General features: G+C 35.9%; 3 protein-coding genes across 3 annotated transcripts in view; 2 read left to right on the forward strand and 1 right to left on the reverse strand.

Moving 5' to 3' along the window:
- Positions 1-1438: 1438 nt before the first annotated feature.
- Positions 1439-6495, forward strand: LOC310731562 (chymotrypsin A-like; the record flags this gene model as incomplete). The annotated part of the gene is given in 8 exon segments (XM_083551220.1): positions 1439-1615; positions 1715-1818; positions 1996-2075; positions 2373-2451; positions 2581-2684; positions 2686-2759; positions 6041-6174; positions 6262-6495. Coding segments are annotated over 8 exon segments (861 nt in total). The 5' UTR covers positions 1439-1563.
- Positions 6496-7792: 1297 nt separating this feature from the next.
- agrp (agouti related neuropeptide) overlaps positions 7793-16635 on the reverse strand; it is a 103824-nt gene continuing 94981 nt past the window's right edge. The window contains exons 2-4 of the mRNA XM_083550254.1: positions 10536-10726; positions 10178-10272; positions 7793-8819 (exon numbers count right to left, since the gene is read on the reverse strand). Coding sequence (XP_083406380.1) covers positions 8628-8819; positions 10178-10272; positions 10536-10671 — 423 coding nt within the window. The 5' untranslated portion in view covers positions 10672-10726 and the 3' untranslated portion in view covers positions 7793-8627. The remainder of the gene's footprint in view (positions 8820-10177; positions 10273-10535; positions 10727-16635) is intronic.
- The window catches only part of atp6v0d1 (ATPase H+ transporting V0 subunit d1), an 11615-nt gene continuing 10929 nt past the window's right edge, over positions 15950-16635 (forward strand). Inside the window, exon 1 of the mRNA XM_083550232.1 lies at positions 15950-16266. Coding sequence (XP_083406358.1) covers positions 16140-16266 — 127 coding nt within the window. The 5' untranslated portion in view covers positions 15950-16139. The remainder of the gene's footprint in view (positions 16267-16635) is intronic.

Below are 16635 nucleotides of genomic sequence, written 5' to 3' on the forward strand. Positions count from 1 at the left end.
AAGTCTGGAGCTTGGACTCTTCTTTGTATTGTCTCCTGGAGCATCCCTGGTGTCCATGCCTTTGTTAATGCTCTCTGGTTCGGGAACTGTTTCTGTTCCATCACTGCTAACTAAATCATTAAGTGAAACTTTTAGTAAAATACATGTAATTATGCTCATATAAAAATAAAATGTTGATATAATAAATATTACTTTATATTGCTTCCACTTTTAAAACGTACTTTCGTCCACTAATTTGTAATACGCTTCATAAATATTTGAAGGCGAGACAAATGACAACCTCAAAACAGTGACATAAATTAGAAATTATATGATATTATATATAGTTATTCTGAAAGGAATCCAAACAGTTACATACTTTAATGTAAGTTATTATCTCTATATTAATAAATCATTCACAGGGACAGTAAGTCTTACAAGTCTTATAATACACTATAAGGCTAAAACACCTAACCATCAGACTCATATATTCTTTTTCAACTGTTGGTACAAAGAAGGCATAAACAAAGAAACAAACAAAAAACTAATTAATGAATCAAATTATGGTGATAATAATAATACAATAGAAGTAAATATACATGTAGTCATTGTATCCCTATACTGTTTTTCTAAAGGAATATGCACTATAATTAAACCATGCACATTATGCACACAGTGTACAGCTTAGAGATGAGAAAATGCACAGGCCATAAACTGTAACATTCTAAGAGAATCAGCATGAAAAAAATCTGTTAGTGACTTTTGTACAGTTATATGTTAATGGAAACAGACACATATCTAAAAGTGTGCATGTAAAAAAAATTATATATAAAAAGCAGGAAAAAAGTAAATGAAGAGACACAAATTCACGTATTTGTACGAATGAATACAGCTGCACTTTTGTAATACACATTGTGTGGGAAATTAACAGATGGTTACTTGGAAACACAAACATGTAACAAGCAATCTCAAGGATTTGGTAACAATTTATTTGAATAGTCCAATGTAGACATACTAAACCAGCCATTAGGGTTGCACGAGGCAGTGCACTCTAAGTCTGGTCCCAAGCCTGGATAAATGGGGAGGTCTGTCTGTCTGTCTGTCTGTCTGTCTGTCTGTCTGTCTGTCTGTCTGTCTGTCTGTCTGTCTATCTATCTATCTATCTATCTATCTATCTATCTATCTATCTATCTATCTATCTATCTATCTATCTATCTATCTATCTATCTCTCTCTCTCTCTCTCTCTCTCTGTCCGTCAGTCTGTCCGTCCGTCCATCCGTCCGTCTGTCCGGTTATCTAGCTACGTGTGTTATGTGTCTTTACTCATATGTGTCTTTACTCATCTATTATTTTTACAATATTAAGCTGAATCTTATCTCATTTATAATATGTGATTTTGGCATGTCTGTGAAAAGATTGATTTCAAGGACAAAAGACATATGCAGACTTTCCAAAAAAACAACAACTTTGCTTCCTTTACAAGCTGTACATTATCCCACAGGTTTGAGATAAGATATTATGTTTAGGGCCTGGTGTGAGGTACATAAAATGTCCTCAGACTGAAGCAGAGTGAAGCTAAAATCATGGCTCTCCTTAGGATCCTCTCCTGCGTTGCTATTGTCAGTGCTGCCTATGGTAAGGTGTAGGGAATCTCATTTACTGTTGTGCTTTTAAAATTTTGTAAAAAGAAAAAAAAAAGGTACTAAAAATGTAATGTGTATATCTGTCTCTCAGGCTGTGGAGCTCCTGCTGTAACTCCAGTCATCACTGGGTATTCCAGGATTGTAAAAGGTGAGGAGGCAGTTCCTCATTCCTGGCCCTGGCAGGTGTCACTGCAGGTATGGTGTATGGTATCTTTTCTCATTTTACCAAAGTTAACAAAATATACATATTAAAACAAAAATAATATATATTTAAAATGATTTTTAGTAATTTTTTTGTTTTGTCTGTACAGTGAAATAAATGCGAGATGAATGTTGTCCAAGAAATATTTTTGTAATTTTTTGTGGTTACAGGACCAAACTGGTTTCCATTTTTGCGGTGGCTCCCTGATCAATGAATGGTGGGTTGTGTCTGCTGCCCACTGCAATGTGATGTAAGTCTTGTTCTAAGATTATCATTATACATAAATATATATATATATATATATATATATATATATATATATATATATATATATATATATATATATATATATATATATATATATTTTTTCTATATAAAGAAAAATAAAAGAACAGGGTATGCCTAAGCCTCACTCTTTCTTGTGTGGATAATTTCACAAGCTCACATAAATACTAAGTGCTAAAGACTAAAGTAACACTTGACATATTTTTAACACACTCAAGTTTATTACTAATTGAATTCTTTCTCTATCAGATTTTTGTACCAGGACTTACCATCGTGTGATCCTGGGAGAGCATGATCGTTCTTCCAATGCTGAGCCCATCCAGACCATAAGGATTGCCAAGGTGCGCTTGAATTCATTTAATTCTAACATAAGATATTTCAGTGAATCTCACAAATTGATTAATTAAATCGACTGCTGTTTCAAGTTTTAAACTAACCATGGCTTTTACCCGCTGTGATCCAATGGCCAGGTTTTTAAACACCAGCAGTACAACCCAATGACCATCAACAACGACATCCTTCTCATCAAGCTCGCTTCTCCTGCTCAGCTCAATGCTCATGTGTTTCCGGTGTGTGGCTGAGAGCAGTGACAACTTCCCTGGTGGCATGCAGTGTGTGACTTCAGGATGGGGTCTGACCAGATACAACGGTACCTTCATTATATCACTTATCACATGCTTTACTACTACTACTACTACTACTACTTCTACTACCACTACTACTACTATCTCTTTAACTAATATTACAGTTTTTCTCAACTGCTTTCAGTCATTTCTCAGATCAAAATTAAAGTTTTTAGATCTTCAAGTGCATTTCTCAAAACAACACGTACAAACTGCACAACATAGTGGATAACCGGAAAATACGCGTCACCTGCTCAAAATGCTTTGTCTATCGTGCAAAAGCGTGTTTTTTCATCAATCATTGTGTCAGAGGCAGCAGAATCCCATGTCATTGTTTCAACAATGTGAACGTGACAGGCAAAATTATTAGTCATGTTGTCAGTTGATAATCATACTCAGTTTTAGTTATTTTAATTATACTCAAGTCAGGTTTTGATGACTAGAAACTACTAAATTACCGAACTGGTGTGTGTCATAATTTACAGTGTCCCTCCGGTAAAAAAAAGAAGTTACTCTTGCAAACCATTGTGCATCAACCAGGTGTTAAAGTAATTTACATGGTATGAACAGATAATTTTTCTGATTGATTCCATCTAACCTCAGTTAACCAATCAACATCGACTCACGTAACAGTATATGGAAGAATCGAAACAAAAGATCACACTGTATTCACATTTTTACTGTACTGTCAATAGTGGTACTTACATACAGAAAACAAAGGAAACTACACATAGGCTATTTACCAACAATTTTTTTCAAACCTGAAAAAGACAAAGTGGGAAAAACTATACATGTACAGAAGGTAAAGGTGAAATTATATGGCAGTTTTCCTAGCCGTCATGTCGGTCCTCTCTGTTGGGCCACAGATTCTCATCCACATCACAACATATATTTTCCCTTGCTATGCATGGTGAAAAGAATCTTCTTGAGTGCCTAATCCAGCCTCTGCATGCATCTGCTGAGATGTCCTCACATGCTGCATCCATAGCAGCCAGCAGTGTCATTCGTGTATGTGGCTGATGATCATAAACCTTCCACCTCCAAGCCGAAAAAAACTCTTCAATTGGGTTCAGGAACTGGGAGTAGGGTGGAAGCAATTCAATCAGCATCCTGCGGTGGTGGAAAAAACACTGCCGGATGTTTTTTAGAGTTGGAAACTGGCATTGTCACAAAATACTACATACTTTGGTAGATCATCTCGATTGAGGTCCCTCTCATCTTCAGGAATCATATTTCTATAGAGATTGTCTAAGAATGTAAGGAGATGCTGTGTGTTGTACGGTCCCATAATACGAATATGAGCTAGCACACCTTGGTCTGAAATAGCAGTACACATAGTGATGTTTCCTCCACGTTGGCCTGGGACATCAACAGTAGCTTTTTGGCTGATTAGATTTCTACCACGCCTTCTGCCTTTGGCCAGGTTGAAGCCAGCCTCATCCAAGTATATGAAGTTGTGAAGTGGTTCTCTAGATTCCATTTCCATTATGCGCTATATACCAGAAAAAACACAGTGTGCATAAATTACTGTATTTGTCTTCATTGTTTACAGCTATATCAAATGTAAAGATCTATTAAGTTCTGCCAATATTAAATGTGTAGAAGTTACTCTTACAGTATAGTTGGTATACAACATACCTGTACAAACTGGAGTCGTAGCTCTTTCACTCTGTCAGCATTTCTTTCAAAGGGTACATTGTACAGCTGCTTCATGGTGATTACACGTCTTTTCAAGACCTTGTCTATAGTTGAAATCCTCACAGATTGTATATTTTCAAAGATACTGTTGTCTTCAACAATAGCACTTTGTATCTTCCTTAGTCTTATGGCATTGTTAGACATAACCATGTTGCAAATTGCTTCCTCCTGCTGAGGTGTGAAAAGGGGCCCTCTGCCACCCCTGCGAGGTTGTCTTGCAGTCCTACATGAGAAAATATATTGTAAATTATAGAAGTATAAGGATCACAGGATTTTGATTCATACAGTAAATAACTAAGAATACTGTATGCATGGAAAACCTAAGGTGTGTTACAGTATATGTAACAGTAAGTCTACAGTATTACTGTACTATACAGTACATTACATACCTGTTCTCTCTACGAAATGTTTGAATTATTGATGACACAGTTGTTCTTCCAACATTTGGCTGCACCCTTCGGCCAGCCTCTTCTATTCTAAGGCCATGATTGATAACGTGATCCACCAGTGTGGCCCTGATTTCATCTGAAATCGCTGTGTATCTTTGGCATCTAATACCCCTTCCTCTTCTGTGTCTCTGTACTCTTCCACCACGCAGTCGTAATCCTCTTCTTCTTCCTTCAGCTTCCATTATCAGAAAGGGGAACACTTGTGTTGTGCACTGTATATATATGTGACCCTGCCAAATCAGTCTTCATGAGTTGCACCTCTGAGCTATTTCACAGAACTGGTTGATCATTGGTTAATCTAGAGTTGCACATGTTTCTCTTTGTTAACGAAGGTTAAGACTCACCTGAGAGCAATTTGTCAATTCTGGACATATTTCTTAGCAAACATGTACTCACAATTTGTAGAAATCTGTACAGACATACAATTCTGAAAACATGTTCACTCATTTTGATAGTACAGACTTCCAACCTGAGAAAAACACTAATTGGTTTGGTGGTTGTGACATTTCAGTTGAGAACCAGGACAAGTTATTTTGCACAGCAGGACAAAAGCAACAAGAATTGTCAAAAGCAGCTGACAGATATACAGAACCATTTGCATGTTGTCCAAAAGCAATTGCAAATTGATAAAAACAACAAGACATTGCTGATGTGATATGAAGAACTGAAAACAGGTTCTGACGGTGGGACGAGTAGTTTTGAGAAATGCAGTTCTGTTGTGAGAAATGACTGAAAACAGTTGAGAAAAACTGTAAGAATACCTGAATAGCTGCAGCTTTTGTAGAAAGTTTTGTCGCTACCTCACAGCCCACATTTTTAACATTTCATATGTTATTCTCTGGGGTGCATGGACAACAAACATGCCAGTAGGTGGGCTATGTTTGCTAAATTGTCCCTAGTTGTGTGTCCCAATGTTTCTGTGCATGTACTGGTATCCCATTTAGGGTGTATTCATACCCCGTGACCAGTGTTTCCCAAGATGTCAAAACTTAAACTAACTAAAACTTTGTACTGGAAGTGTGTGAAGTAATTAGTCAAGAATATGTGGTTAGTACTCATAGGAGATAAATCTCCTGAGTGGATGTCATACTCAACTTTTAATTTCCTTTCCTTTCAGATTTGTCATGTTTTAACTCTTTTACTTCATAATTGTGTAACAGCTCCCGACACCCCCACTGTTCTTCAGCAGGCCTCTCTGCCCCTTCTGATCAATGATGACTGCCGCCGTCACTGGGGCAATAAAATCAGTGATTTAATGATTTGTGCTGGAGCCAGTGGAGTCTCTTCCTGCATGGTAAGACATAATATTGTAATAACCAATAAACCCATAATATGGGTTATAACTAAAGGTTCTAATTAACTAAAACACCTGTGTTTTCAGGGTGATTCTGGTGGCCCTCTGGTGTGTGAGAAGAATAATGCTTGGACTTTGGTGGGTATCGTATCTTGGGGCAGTGGCATGTGTAACACCTCCATACCTGCAGTCTATGCCCGTGTCACTGCTCTCCGTTCCTGGATGGATGGAATCATTGCAGGGAGATGGGCTTTCCTCAGCCTTCTCAGGAATCAGAGACACTGCTGGGCTTTTTTGGTGATGGAGCTGGTGACCAGGTGAGGCTAGCCGCCAAGTGAGAACCAAGGAATTTGGTGCTCTTGACGATGTCCGCGGAGGATTCATCGATAATCAGTGGAGAATGGTCACTCTGTGTTCTCCTGAAGTCAACAACCATCTCTTTAGTTTTGTCAACGTTTAGAGACAGGTTGTTGGCTCCACATCAGGCTGTTAACTGTTGCACCTCCTCTCTGTATGCTGACTCATCATTCTTGCTGATGAAACCCACCACGGTCGTGTCATCCGCGAACTTGATGATGAGATTTGAGCTGTGCATTGCTACACAGTCGTAATGTGGGGTGCCCCAGTGCTCAGTGTGGTGGTGCTGGAGATGCTGTTTCTGATCCGGACTGACTGAGGTCTCTCAGTCAGGAAGTCCAGGATCCAGTTACAGAGGGAGGTGTTTGGGCCCAGTAGGCTCAACTCAAAAATTTAGCACTGCTTCTATGGAGATATTTTTTTATATTTATTTCTGAATTTATTTATTTTAAAATTTATGTAATGTTTTTTGTTTTAACCTAACTGGTTGTTCATTATATACATATAAATTTGGGCAATTGTGCTCTGCATAACCTAGGTTTGCCCTTTGTAGTGTGATTTTCATATCTTTTATAACAATAATTGTTTGTGGCAGAATCTGTATATAAAGAGAGAATAATATTGGGCTTAAAAGTAAACCTGCAGGCATGTTGTACTATGGTTTAATGCAGTATACAATATAATAAAAATACATAGAAATTCTAAATTTTTATGTAGCATGCTGTCTTTTCACACTTATTTTGTTCTAACATTCTAACATCTGAGGCCCTACTGTTAAAAGATGAATACAAACATCACTGGGAGAGCAGGACCATTGAGGAAATTAATTGTGCTGGAGCTTCTGGCAGCTTTATAAGCTATGGCATACGTGATGAAGCACCATATCCATCAAACCACCAAGAGAATTCACTCTTTAAACTATTTTCAGGGTGATGTCAGGCTGTGGTTGATTGTTTCTGGGGCAATGCCACGTACTTCACATTGACAAGATATTGCAGTGCTGTATTATAAAGTTCCATGACTGCATGAATTGGATCGAATTGGATAAAAAAAAGGTTTCATTGAATTTAACTTCTGTTCTGATATTCTACAAATAATAACATAAAATGTAACAACAAAGAATAACAACATTCAGGTGATAGTCATGTTAATTAGTATCACATTGCAGAATACATTTTGAGATATTATTACTTTGTTGTAGATCTAGAAATGGGATCTAGAAATCTGTTTTTAAAAAGTATTTACCAAAAACACAGCCATGTGCTTTGCCTATTATTTATTAATGACACACAATTATATAGATTATATTACATTAAAAATTATAAATAATAAAATGTAGTTCTGCATACCAATTTGCTTTAACAATGTAAAAAAAAAAAGGACACCATTTTCACATATATATTTGTACATGTATAAACAATTACAACAATTCATAGACATTTTTTGTCTGCATGTTGCACTGATGATCTGAGTTTAGGCCTGTGAGTAAATGTATATTTTGGCATGTTTATCATGAATGGTACACTTCACATTAAGGTTTCCTTTACATAATAATATTATTTACCTCATTTGTTGAAATGAAAACATAAAATATTAATAAAGTTTAAGGTTAACACCTTCACAACATTTTTTATAAATGTTCCTTAACTGTGTTGAGAAATGTTGGTATAAACTAATCTATTCATCATGTCTTTAAAAGTTTACATTATTATAATTTTGGCAAACAGCCTTATCCAATGCATCTTGCAATTATCTGATATATAGAATCATAGGTTAGGGTTCTTGCACAAATGCCCAGCAGAGGCAGATTGGTGGGGCTGGGATTTGAACTCATGACCTTCTGACGCTAAGTCCAATGCTCAACCACCAACCTACAACTATTATTGTTAATGTAGATGCTGATTGATTAATTTTTAAATAATATTTGCTCATAACTGTTAAGTTCCTGATTAGTTTTATGTTAATTCAGGCCACTTTAATGTAAAGCAGTACCATTATGGATTCTTGTGCATACTAACAAATGTGCATTGGCATATGATTTATTTCTGCACATCATCTGTAACCCAGCCCCTACTGCAGGAGCAGTGTTATGAGTGCTAGGCACGCCTGTGTTTACAAGTGTGGTCCATGCTGCGGCAGTAACAGAAGGCTTTGAAAAAGCGACAATAGCAGGTATCACACGAGTCGCAGCAGGGCAGCTGGTGGCCCAGGCATGACTGCTGGTGTGGAATACAGCGGCCTGGTGAACGTGTGCCTCTCCTTTGGAGCTGTACTGTATCTGCCATATCCTGTGGATACTGAGAGGTCAGCTTTTATACCCAACCCTCATTACTTTTGTATTTATACTTTATGTTGTGTATATACTATAGACTGTATGATGTTTCTACTTTTTCTACTTTTTCTATTTTTACATATTAGCACATTTCTTTTCCTTTGCTGCTGTAACAGAGAAATGTACCCACTGTGGGACGAATAAATGTATATCTTATCTTATCTTATCTTATCTTATCTTATCTTATCTTATCTTATCTTATCGTACTTAACAAAAGTTGCACAACTGATCCTGGTCATCTTTGATTTTAGTCAATTTATGTAATAAATAATAAAAAAAAAGATTATATTGAATACATTCAAATTGATATAAAGGAATAATGATTATACATGCTATTTATTCAAGTAGACATACCAAGCTTTATTTTAATGTACCTCGTGCTTAAAACACACAGATTTGCTTACAAATACACAGAAAGCACAGATTAAGTAATAAAATACTTGAGAACATTTTACAGGTTTGTTCTTCACACTGTGTATTACTTAGCGCAGTGGATCTGGTTCATGTCATTCATCTGATTTTTCCGATGCAGACTAATTAGTGTCTATTGTATGGTTTGGGATGCAAACTTAAGATTAATCATCATGGTGGAATAAGCAAGCTATGAAATGTTTGCTCTATAAAAAAATGTATTATAGAATAGCTGTTTATACAAATAAATTCAGCATTAAATTCTAAGTAGCAGCCATTATTCCTAAAAGCTAATTTGTTAATTAGCAAATTATTTTGAGCTATTACGAGTACTAATATGTGGTTTCTTGAGATATGTACAGGGAGGTCCAGTTACTTAAGCAGGCTTAGGCTGATTTTATTGTTATCAACTATAACTGATCTCACCACATGACAACAACAAGCTCCTTTCTTTCTTTCTGTATCACTCTCACCATCACTGATCACAGGCTTTCTTGACACACACACACACACAAACACACACACACACACACACACACACACACACACACACACACACACACACACACACACACACACACACACCAACAACAACAATACTAATACTACTGATACTACTACTACTACTACTACTACTACTACTGCTAATAATAATAATAATAATAATAATAATAATAAGAAGAAGAAGAACAAGAAGAAGAAAAATAAGAAGAAGAAGTAGAAGAAGAAGAAGTTAAAAAAAGAAGAAGAGGAATAAGGGAATTTAATGTGCCGGTCTGTGCGTCAGTACATGATCAATATTGTGGCCTCTCTGTGCCTGTTAAAATGCACTTTATTACTAAAGCATCCCTTTGTCTCTAAACAGTAAAGAGTGCATAAGGATTAAGTAAAAATTACGCCTACCTCATCATAAGAAATAGGATCCACCATCAGCTGTTCCTCCACTGAATCAATTCGAAGTTGTACCGTGTCCACTGCAGGAGCTGAATCTTGTACAGCTATACAAAAGAAGTCATGAGTGTCAGTCTGTAATAGTACTTCAGTAAGAGTACTTAGATGTATTTTTATTTAAAACGGCATTTTCACTTCAGCAATATGTTGGAAAATCGCAAGTTTTTTTTATAGTTTTAAGGCAGTTCTTAACTTCATGAGACATTCCTTAACATATATAACAAAACTCAATGCTAGTAAGCCCTTCAAAAAAATAAATGTATACACATAATTGCTCCTTGTACAAAATATGCTGAAATATGTCACTTACCAATGCCAGGGAAAAACGAGGTATCTGTCCTCCTCAGGCTCGGATGCGAGACCTCCAGGCGGTTAGTACGGACAAGACCTGACGCCACACGGACGGTGCTGAGACTCAACCAGCTGAAGATCATGACACTCAACATGACCACTTAGTCACAAATGTTTCCTCTACACTGTCAGCAGGCTGCCTATTCACTGTATTGAGACGAGGTTTTAGAGGCAAAGGACAGTCATCAAAATCAGAATTTCATGCTCTAATGGAGAGCTACAATTTGCAGTAATGAGAAAAACTCCATGACGATGCCAATGACCTCATTATAATTATTATCTATCCATATGTAATGCATCTAGTGTGAAGCCACTGTAAAAAGATACTTAAAAATTTATGCTTAGCAGACTGAAATGAGCTAATTGTGTCTGGGGTCTAAATTTATCAGCCATGTAATTTAACCCAGGACAATAAAAAGCCAGTTTACTGCAAGAAATGTTTTTCACCTATATATCATGTCTACCAACTGACAAAAGTAAGCCAGAAGCTATGTGCCAGGTGTTTTTTTTTTTTATGCCTGTTAATGCGTCTATATAAATGTATATGTGTTAGCGTGTATGTGGTGATCTTGCCTACCTGCAGACTTCTTCACCTCTGGTTCAGGGTGTGTACCCAACTCTTGTTTTTAAGCCTCCATGAAGTAGGAGGAGTGGGGCCACATGATCCTAATCAGTGGGTGGGGGTTTAATCTCTTACATTGTGCTCTTTTCATTCACACACATACATATGCTAGTGATGGAAATTCAGTCTTTTTTCAGTGAGTCAGACCTCCGAGTATTTGGCTCAGCAATAAAAATTGTCTCTTTCTGTTTATTTCTCACATAATTTCCAATCTCCATCTCCACCCCCCCTCAAAATACAAACAAACAAAAAACCTGACAAAATTGTTTAGATAGATAGATAGATAGATGGATGGATGGATGGATGGATGGATGGATGGATGGATGGATGGATGGATGGATGGATGGATGGATGGATGGATGGATGGATGGATGGATGGATGGATGGATGGATGGATGGATAAATCAATAGATAGATAGATAGATAGATAGATAGATAGATAGATAGATAGATAGATAGATAGATAGATAGATAGATAGATAGATAGATAGTGTGTGTGTGTGTGTGTGTGTGTGTGTGTGTGTGTGTGTGTGTGTGTGTGTGTGTGTGTGTGTGTGTGTTTTTGCAGGAAATTTGACTTTCTCATACTTGAATTGTTTAAAAGTGAGAGTTTAGTTGTTTGGGAATGACACATAACTAACACACATGAGTGTTTTTCTAGCACACAAGAACCACATAGATAGCTTTGATCCGCTTGTGGATTTTCCATTATGGCCACTTAGATTTTTTTTTTAAGTGTGTGTATACGTGTTAGGCAGCATGCTGAACGGAACAGAGTACAAAATGACCAATTGGCTTCTTCTTTTTCCATTAGATGTTTATTACAGCTTGATAAACAGAGCATTACATTCACAAAAGCATCAAAGCCTATCTTCCATGGACTGGTGACGTCTGGTAGTTTTAAAAGTGACACAACACAGTAGGCAGAAAGATTGTCAATACAATTGATCAAGGGTCTGCCTATTAACTGCAATCAGCTCAGCTACATAATTATTTTGCTTTTTGTCCGAATTTGAGCGACTGACAAGAAAATTTGTGGAAATTGGCAGTAATGTATAAGCAATATTTGTAGGATATTAATCATCAAGTAACATTAAATTATATGAAAATCCAAACATGTTTCTTGCTTTGGTTTTGTTTTGATAAACATGAAATTGCGTATGAGTGATACCGACAGGAACTACGATAACAAGAAATTGGTGTGGACATAAGTGCAGGTATCCAAGACTTTATTAATGTTGGCAATCAAAACAAGGATTGAATGTAATCCAAGAACAAGGTGCAGGCAATGGTCATGTGATTAATGAACAACCTGAGCTAGAAAAGACATGGGCAAAACCATAATAACAATCGTACAGCTGCTTGGAAATGACTGAAACAGAGCATATAATCCACAGCATAGAGGTGCAGTGAGGATGCTTATGTATTATGTGTAATTCAGAGGTGGGAAGTGAAGAAATACAAATACTTTGTTACATTTACATTTACATTTGCGGCATTTAGCAGACGCCCTTGTCCAGAGCAACGTACAAATGTGCTTTGAGTCTCTAGCAATAAATAAATATACACTGGTAGGCTAGATTACAAACTTAATATAAATATTATTCAGTAACTTTGTTATTGTACTTAAGTAAATTTTTCTGGCGGCTTTTTTAACCTACCACTGGTGTATCATTTCCTTACACCACAGATGTATGCTAACATATAAAGCTAACAATGAGCAAGGCAGAAGGCAACAAAAAGGTATGGGGAGTCAGTGATGTAAACATGACTGCGAACAGAGACATTTTTACTTAAGTACATATAAGAGCCCATACTTCTTTATCTTGAGTGAAAAAGTCTGGTCATTACTTCAGCTTTTACCAGAGTCTTTAAAAAGATGAGCATTTGTACTCCTGCTTAAATAAATGGATGTGTGTATTTCTTTGCCATCTCTGGTGTAATTAACTCTAGGTGAGTGTCAGTAATTCTGTGAATGTTAATGGCTTTAAGTTGCTGTCAGTGGCAGCCATGATTGTTGGCAGCGTTGTACTCCAGGAACTGGGGTTTAATGCTGAATCCATATGAAAACAGGCTGTAATTGTTGCATACAGTGTATAAAGTGTAAATCTCTTTTGCTTGTTTTTTTTTTCATAAATTTAGGATTTACCAGGATTCCTGTTAATGTTTTATGAACTGCTAATATGAATTGTAAAAAGTTTTTTTTTTAATGTCAAGAGGGTGATGGGAAAAGAGGATGACAGAGTTTTTACAATTTCATAAACTCCTTTGTTCTAATAAATAATTTTTTATTAGTTAACTAAAAATTAGATCAATTCACAAACACAACAAATTATGGAATCTATTAAACCCACCATATCATAAAAACCTGCATTCTGTTAAATTGAACATATTTCAGCTTCAATCCATTTTCCTGGAACAATTTACTGGATCTTATTTCCACTAAAACAGAAAGAAAGCTACTATCCTAAGGTGTACTTCAGCCATTAACTGTTCGTATTAGTTGACTCTAGTAGACTTTAAGTGGGACCGAATTAAGGTAGTTTTATCTCATTTCCTGTTTATTGTGGTTCCGATTTATTTTATTTTTTTTTATGTGGAAAGTCACGTCGAGCACTTATATAGACATTACATTTAGGTCAAGATTGCTTATGGCTTTTTCATCAACTCAGTGTTTTTATTCTATACATCAGTAAGGAAGTAAAGGATGCTGTTTACACACAGTGTGCATTTTTAAGATTACTTTTAAATAGCTGAAGAATTTTTGGTTTCATTACGGTGACAAATATTATATTCTTTCAAAAGCAGCAGACAATTTCCTCTTGTCTGTGTGTCACTGCCTCAATCTCACCATAATTAGCTGTTTTTGTAGGTAAACGATTCCTTGAATAACTCGAGTAATGCAAATACAAAAAATAATTAAAGCCAATTATTAGCCTTGATGCTTTGTTTAGTCCATTTAACTACACAAAAAGCACTGTGCTTCCACATGGACCATTATTACTGATGCACCACCCACTAAACTCTGCACCGCTCTGGACAGGTAAACACTGAAGACACTGCAGAAAAAAATGGAGGAACGTCTAGAAAACATTGAGAAGCAAGGAGAAGATTTAGGCCAAAGAAAAAAACAGAAAGTTTCCAAAGTTTCAGATTATTTCAAACTAATACATGAACTCAGTGCAGTGGATTGGACTTTTTTAAAAGTAATTTGAAATTGATTTTTATAATTTTATTTATTACTTTTTTATGTATTTGCATTTGCATTTTGATGTAATATTGCAATTAAATGCACAAAATGGGTTTAGTTTTCACAGATATTCTTGTATGCAATAAAAGTTATATTTTTCTAAACATGAAACAAATTACATGCTAATTTTAAGAGACCTGTTTTATATTTCTCTTGTATATTTAGTATTGCTCTTTAATAAAAAAAATGACTTTTTGTCTGATTACTCGATAAATACTCGATTACTAAAATAATCGATAGTTTCAGCCCTAGTTTGTTGAGTTTTACAAAGCATGCTGTACCTGCAACTTAAAGTACGTATTTACATTTCACATTTACATTTATGGCATTTGTCAGACCAATTTCGGTGGCATTTTGTCTTCTTTTTTCCAGTTCTCCTATATACAGTTTGGCATGGTGGGCCAAATCAAGGGTTAGCATGGGCTGACTTTGCCCCCATGCCCTTGCTTGGGCATCTCTTGTCTTCACATTATATTTAATCTTTTTGGTAGTTTATTACAGTGACTAAGATGCTTTACTGTCTTGACCTGGTCATTGAGTGTATATACAACATGACCATCTAATTGTTTTTGTTTAAGCCCATACTCACGTTAATCTATTCCAAAAGGCCCAATTATTGTCCTATATAGGGTTAAAAATCAAACATGATTGATTTGATGTTGCATGAAAATAAATCTTTTCGGCAGCATACTTTAAACAAGCTAAATAATACTATATTCTTTCAAAACAGCAGACAATTTCCTTTTGTTTGTTTACCACTACCTTGATCTCTCCATAATTAGCAGTTTGTTGAGTGTCACGAAGCAGGCTGTACCTGCATCGTGAAGTACGTATGTTCATAAAATAAAAAAAAAGTTTCATTAATTAATGTTCTCTATATTTATTCTATATTTTTGTAGCTTCAAAATATAACATGTTAAATGTTACATTAGAAATGATGTATGTTTTTTTCCACGTCATATATGGCATGGTGGGTCAAATCAAAGGTCACCATGGGCCAGCTCTGGCCTCGGCCTCTTGTTTGCGCATCTGTGCTCTATGCATTGTATTTAATATCTTTGTGAGTCTATGACAATGATTAGGGTGCTTAATGCATTGTCTTAAAGACAATTGGCAAATTAGGTATGTGAATAAAACAATCTGTTTTCCTATTAAAGTGGTTGATAAGTGTATATATAATGTGTAACTGTATATTTTTCCATTTTCTCCCATCTTCACGTTAGTTTATGCCAGGGATGCCCAAACTTTTTTCTATATAAGGCTAACAATCAAACTTGATTGATTTGATTTTGCATGAAAAGTAAAGACAAATATTATATTATTTCAAAATAGCAGACAATTTCATACATTTTTTTGTACATTAAACAATCAAATACATTTATATTTTTTATATGACATTTTATGCAAATTCACCATAAAATAATAAATGTTATGGTATATTAGAAATGGTGAGCTTTGCTAATGCAATTTCTCATATATTGCATTAGCAAATGTCATCTCTGCATTACAGTGAATCTCTTTGGGAGTTGATGACACTGACTAGGACGCGGACATCTAGATCACGTGATCGGTCACATGAGCAGCTCAGTTCCGCTGCAGTTCGGCCTGTAGGCTCAGACACAGACTCACTCTCTTCTTCCAACAGCATTTAACGTTCATTAGACAAATAAATAAATAAAAAAATAACCATCATGCCTTTTTCGGAGTTATATTTTAACGTGGATAATGGTTATTTGGAAGGCCTTGTGAGAGGTTTTAAGGCTGGAATCCTCGCTCAGAGCGATTACCTGAACCTGGTACAGTGTGAAACACTTGAAGGTGAGCCTGAATATTCATAATTATTTGCGATGTCCGTCTTTTATACAAACCAGTGACAGTTTTTTTCATTAAAAGTCTATTTTTAGTGCAGTACTTCAGACGCTTAGATTACGGTATGTCGCTAGCTAGCTACACAGCCGTGTGATGAGCTAGCATAAAACTGTTAGTAAGAAATTAATAGATTATTGCTCTCAAATGCATTAGGCTTTTGATGTTAAGGATTTTGGTGTTTTATAAATGTTAAAAACAGAAACAAAAACAACAAACAAAAAAAGAATTTCTGCATCCAGCACCACAGCGTTGTTAGCCAGTTAGCTAGGTCTGAGAGTCAGCTGACCGGTATGCTAGCGCGTTTATTTCACATACACG

Source organism: Silurus aristotelis (genome assembly GCF_946808225.1).
Source record: "Silurus aristotelis genome assembly, chromosome: 9".
Classification (NCBI taxonomy): domain Eukaryota; kingdom Metazoa; phylum Chordata; class Actinopteri; order Siluriformes; family Siluridae; genus Silurus; species Silurus aristotelis.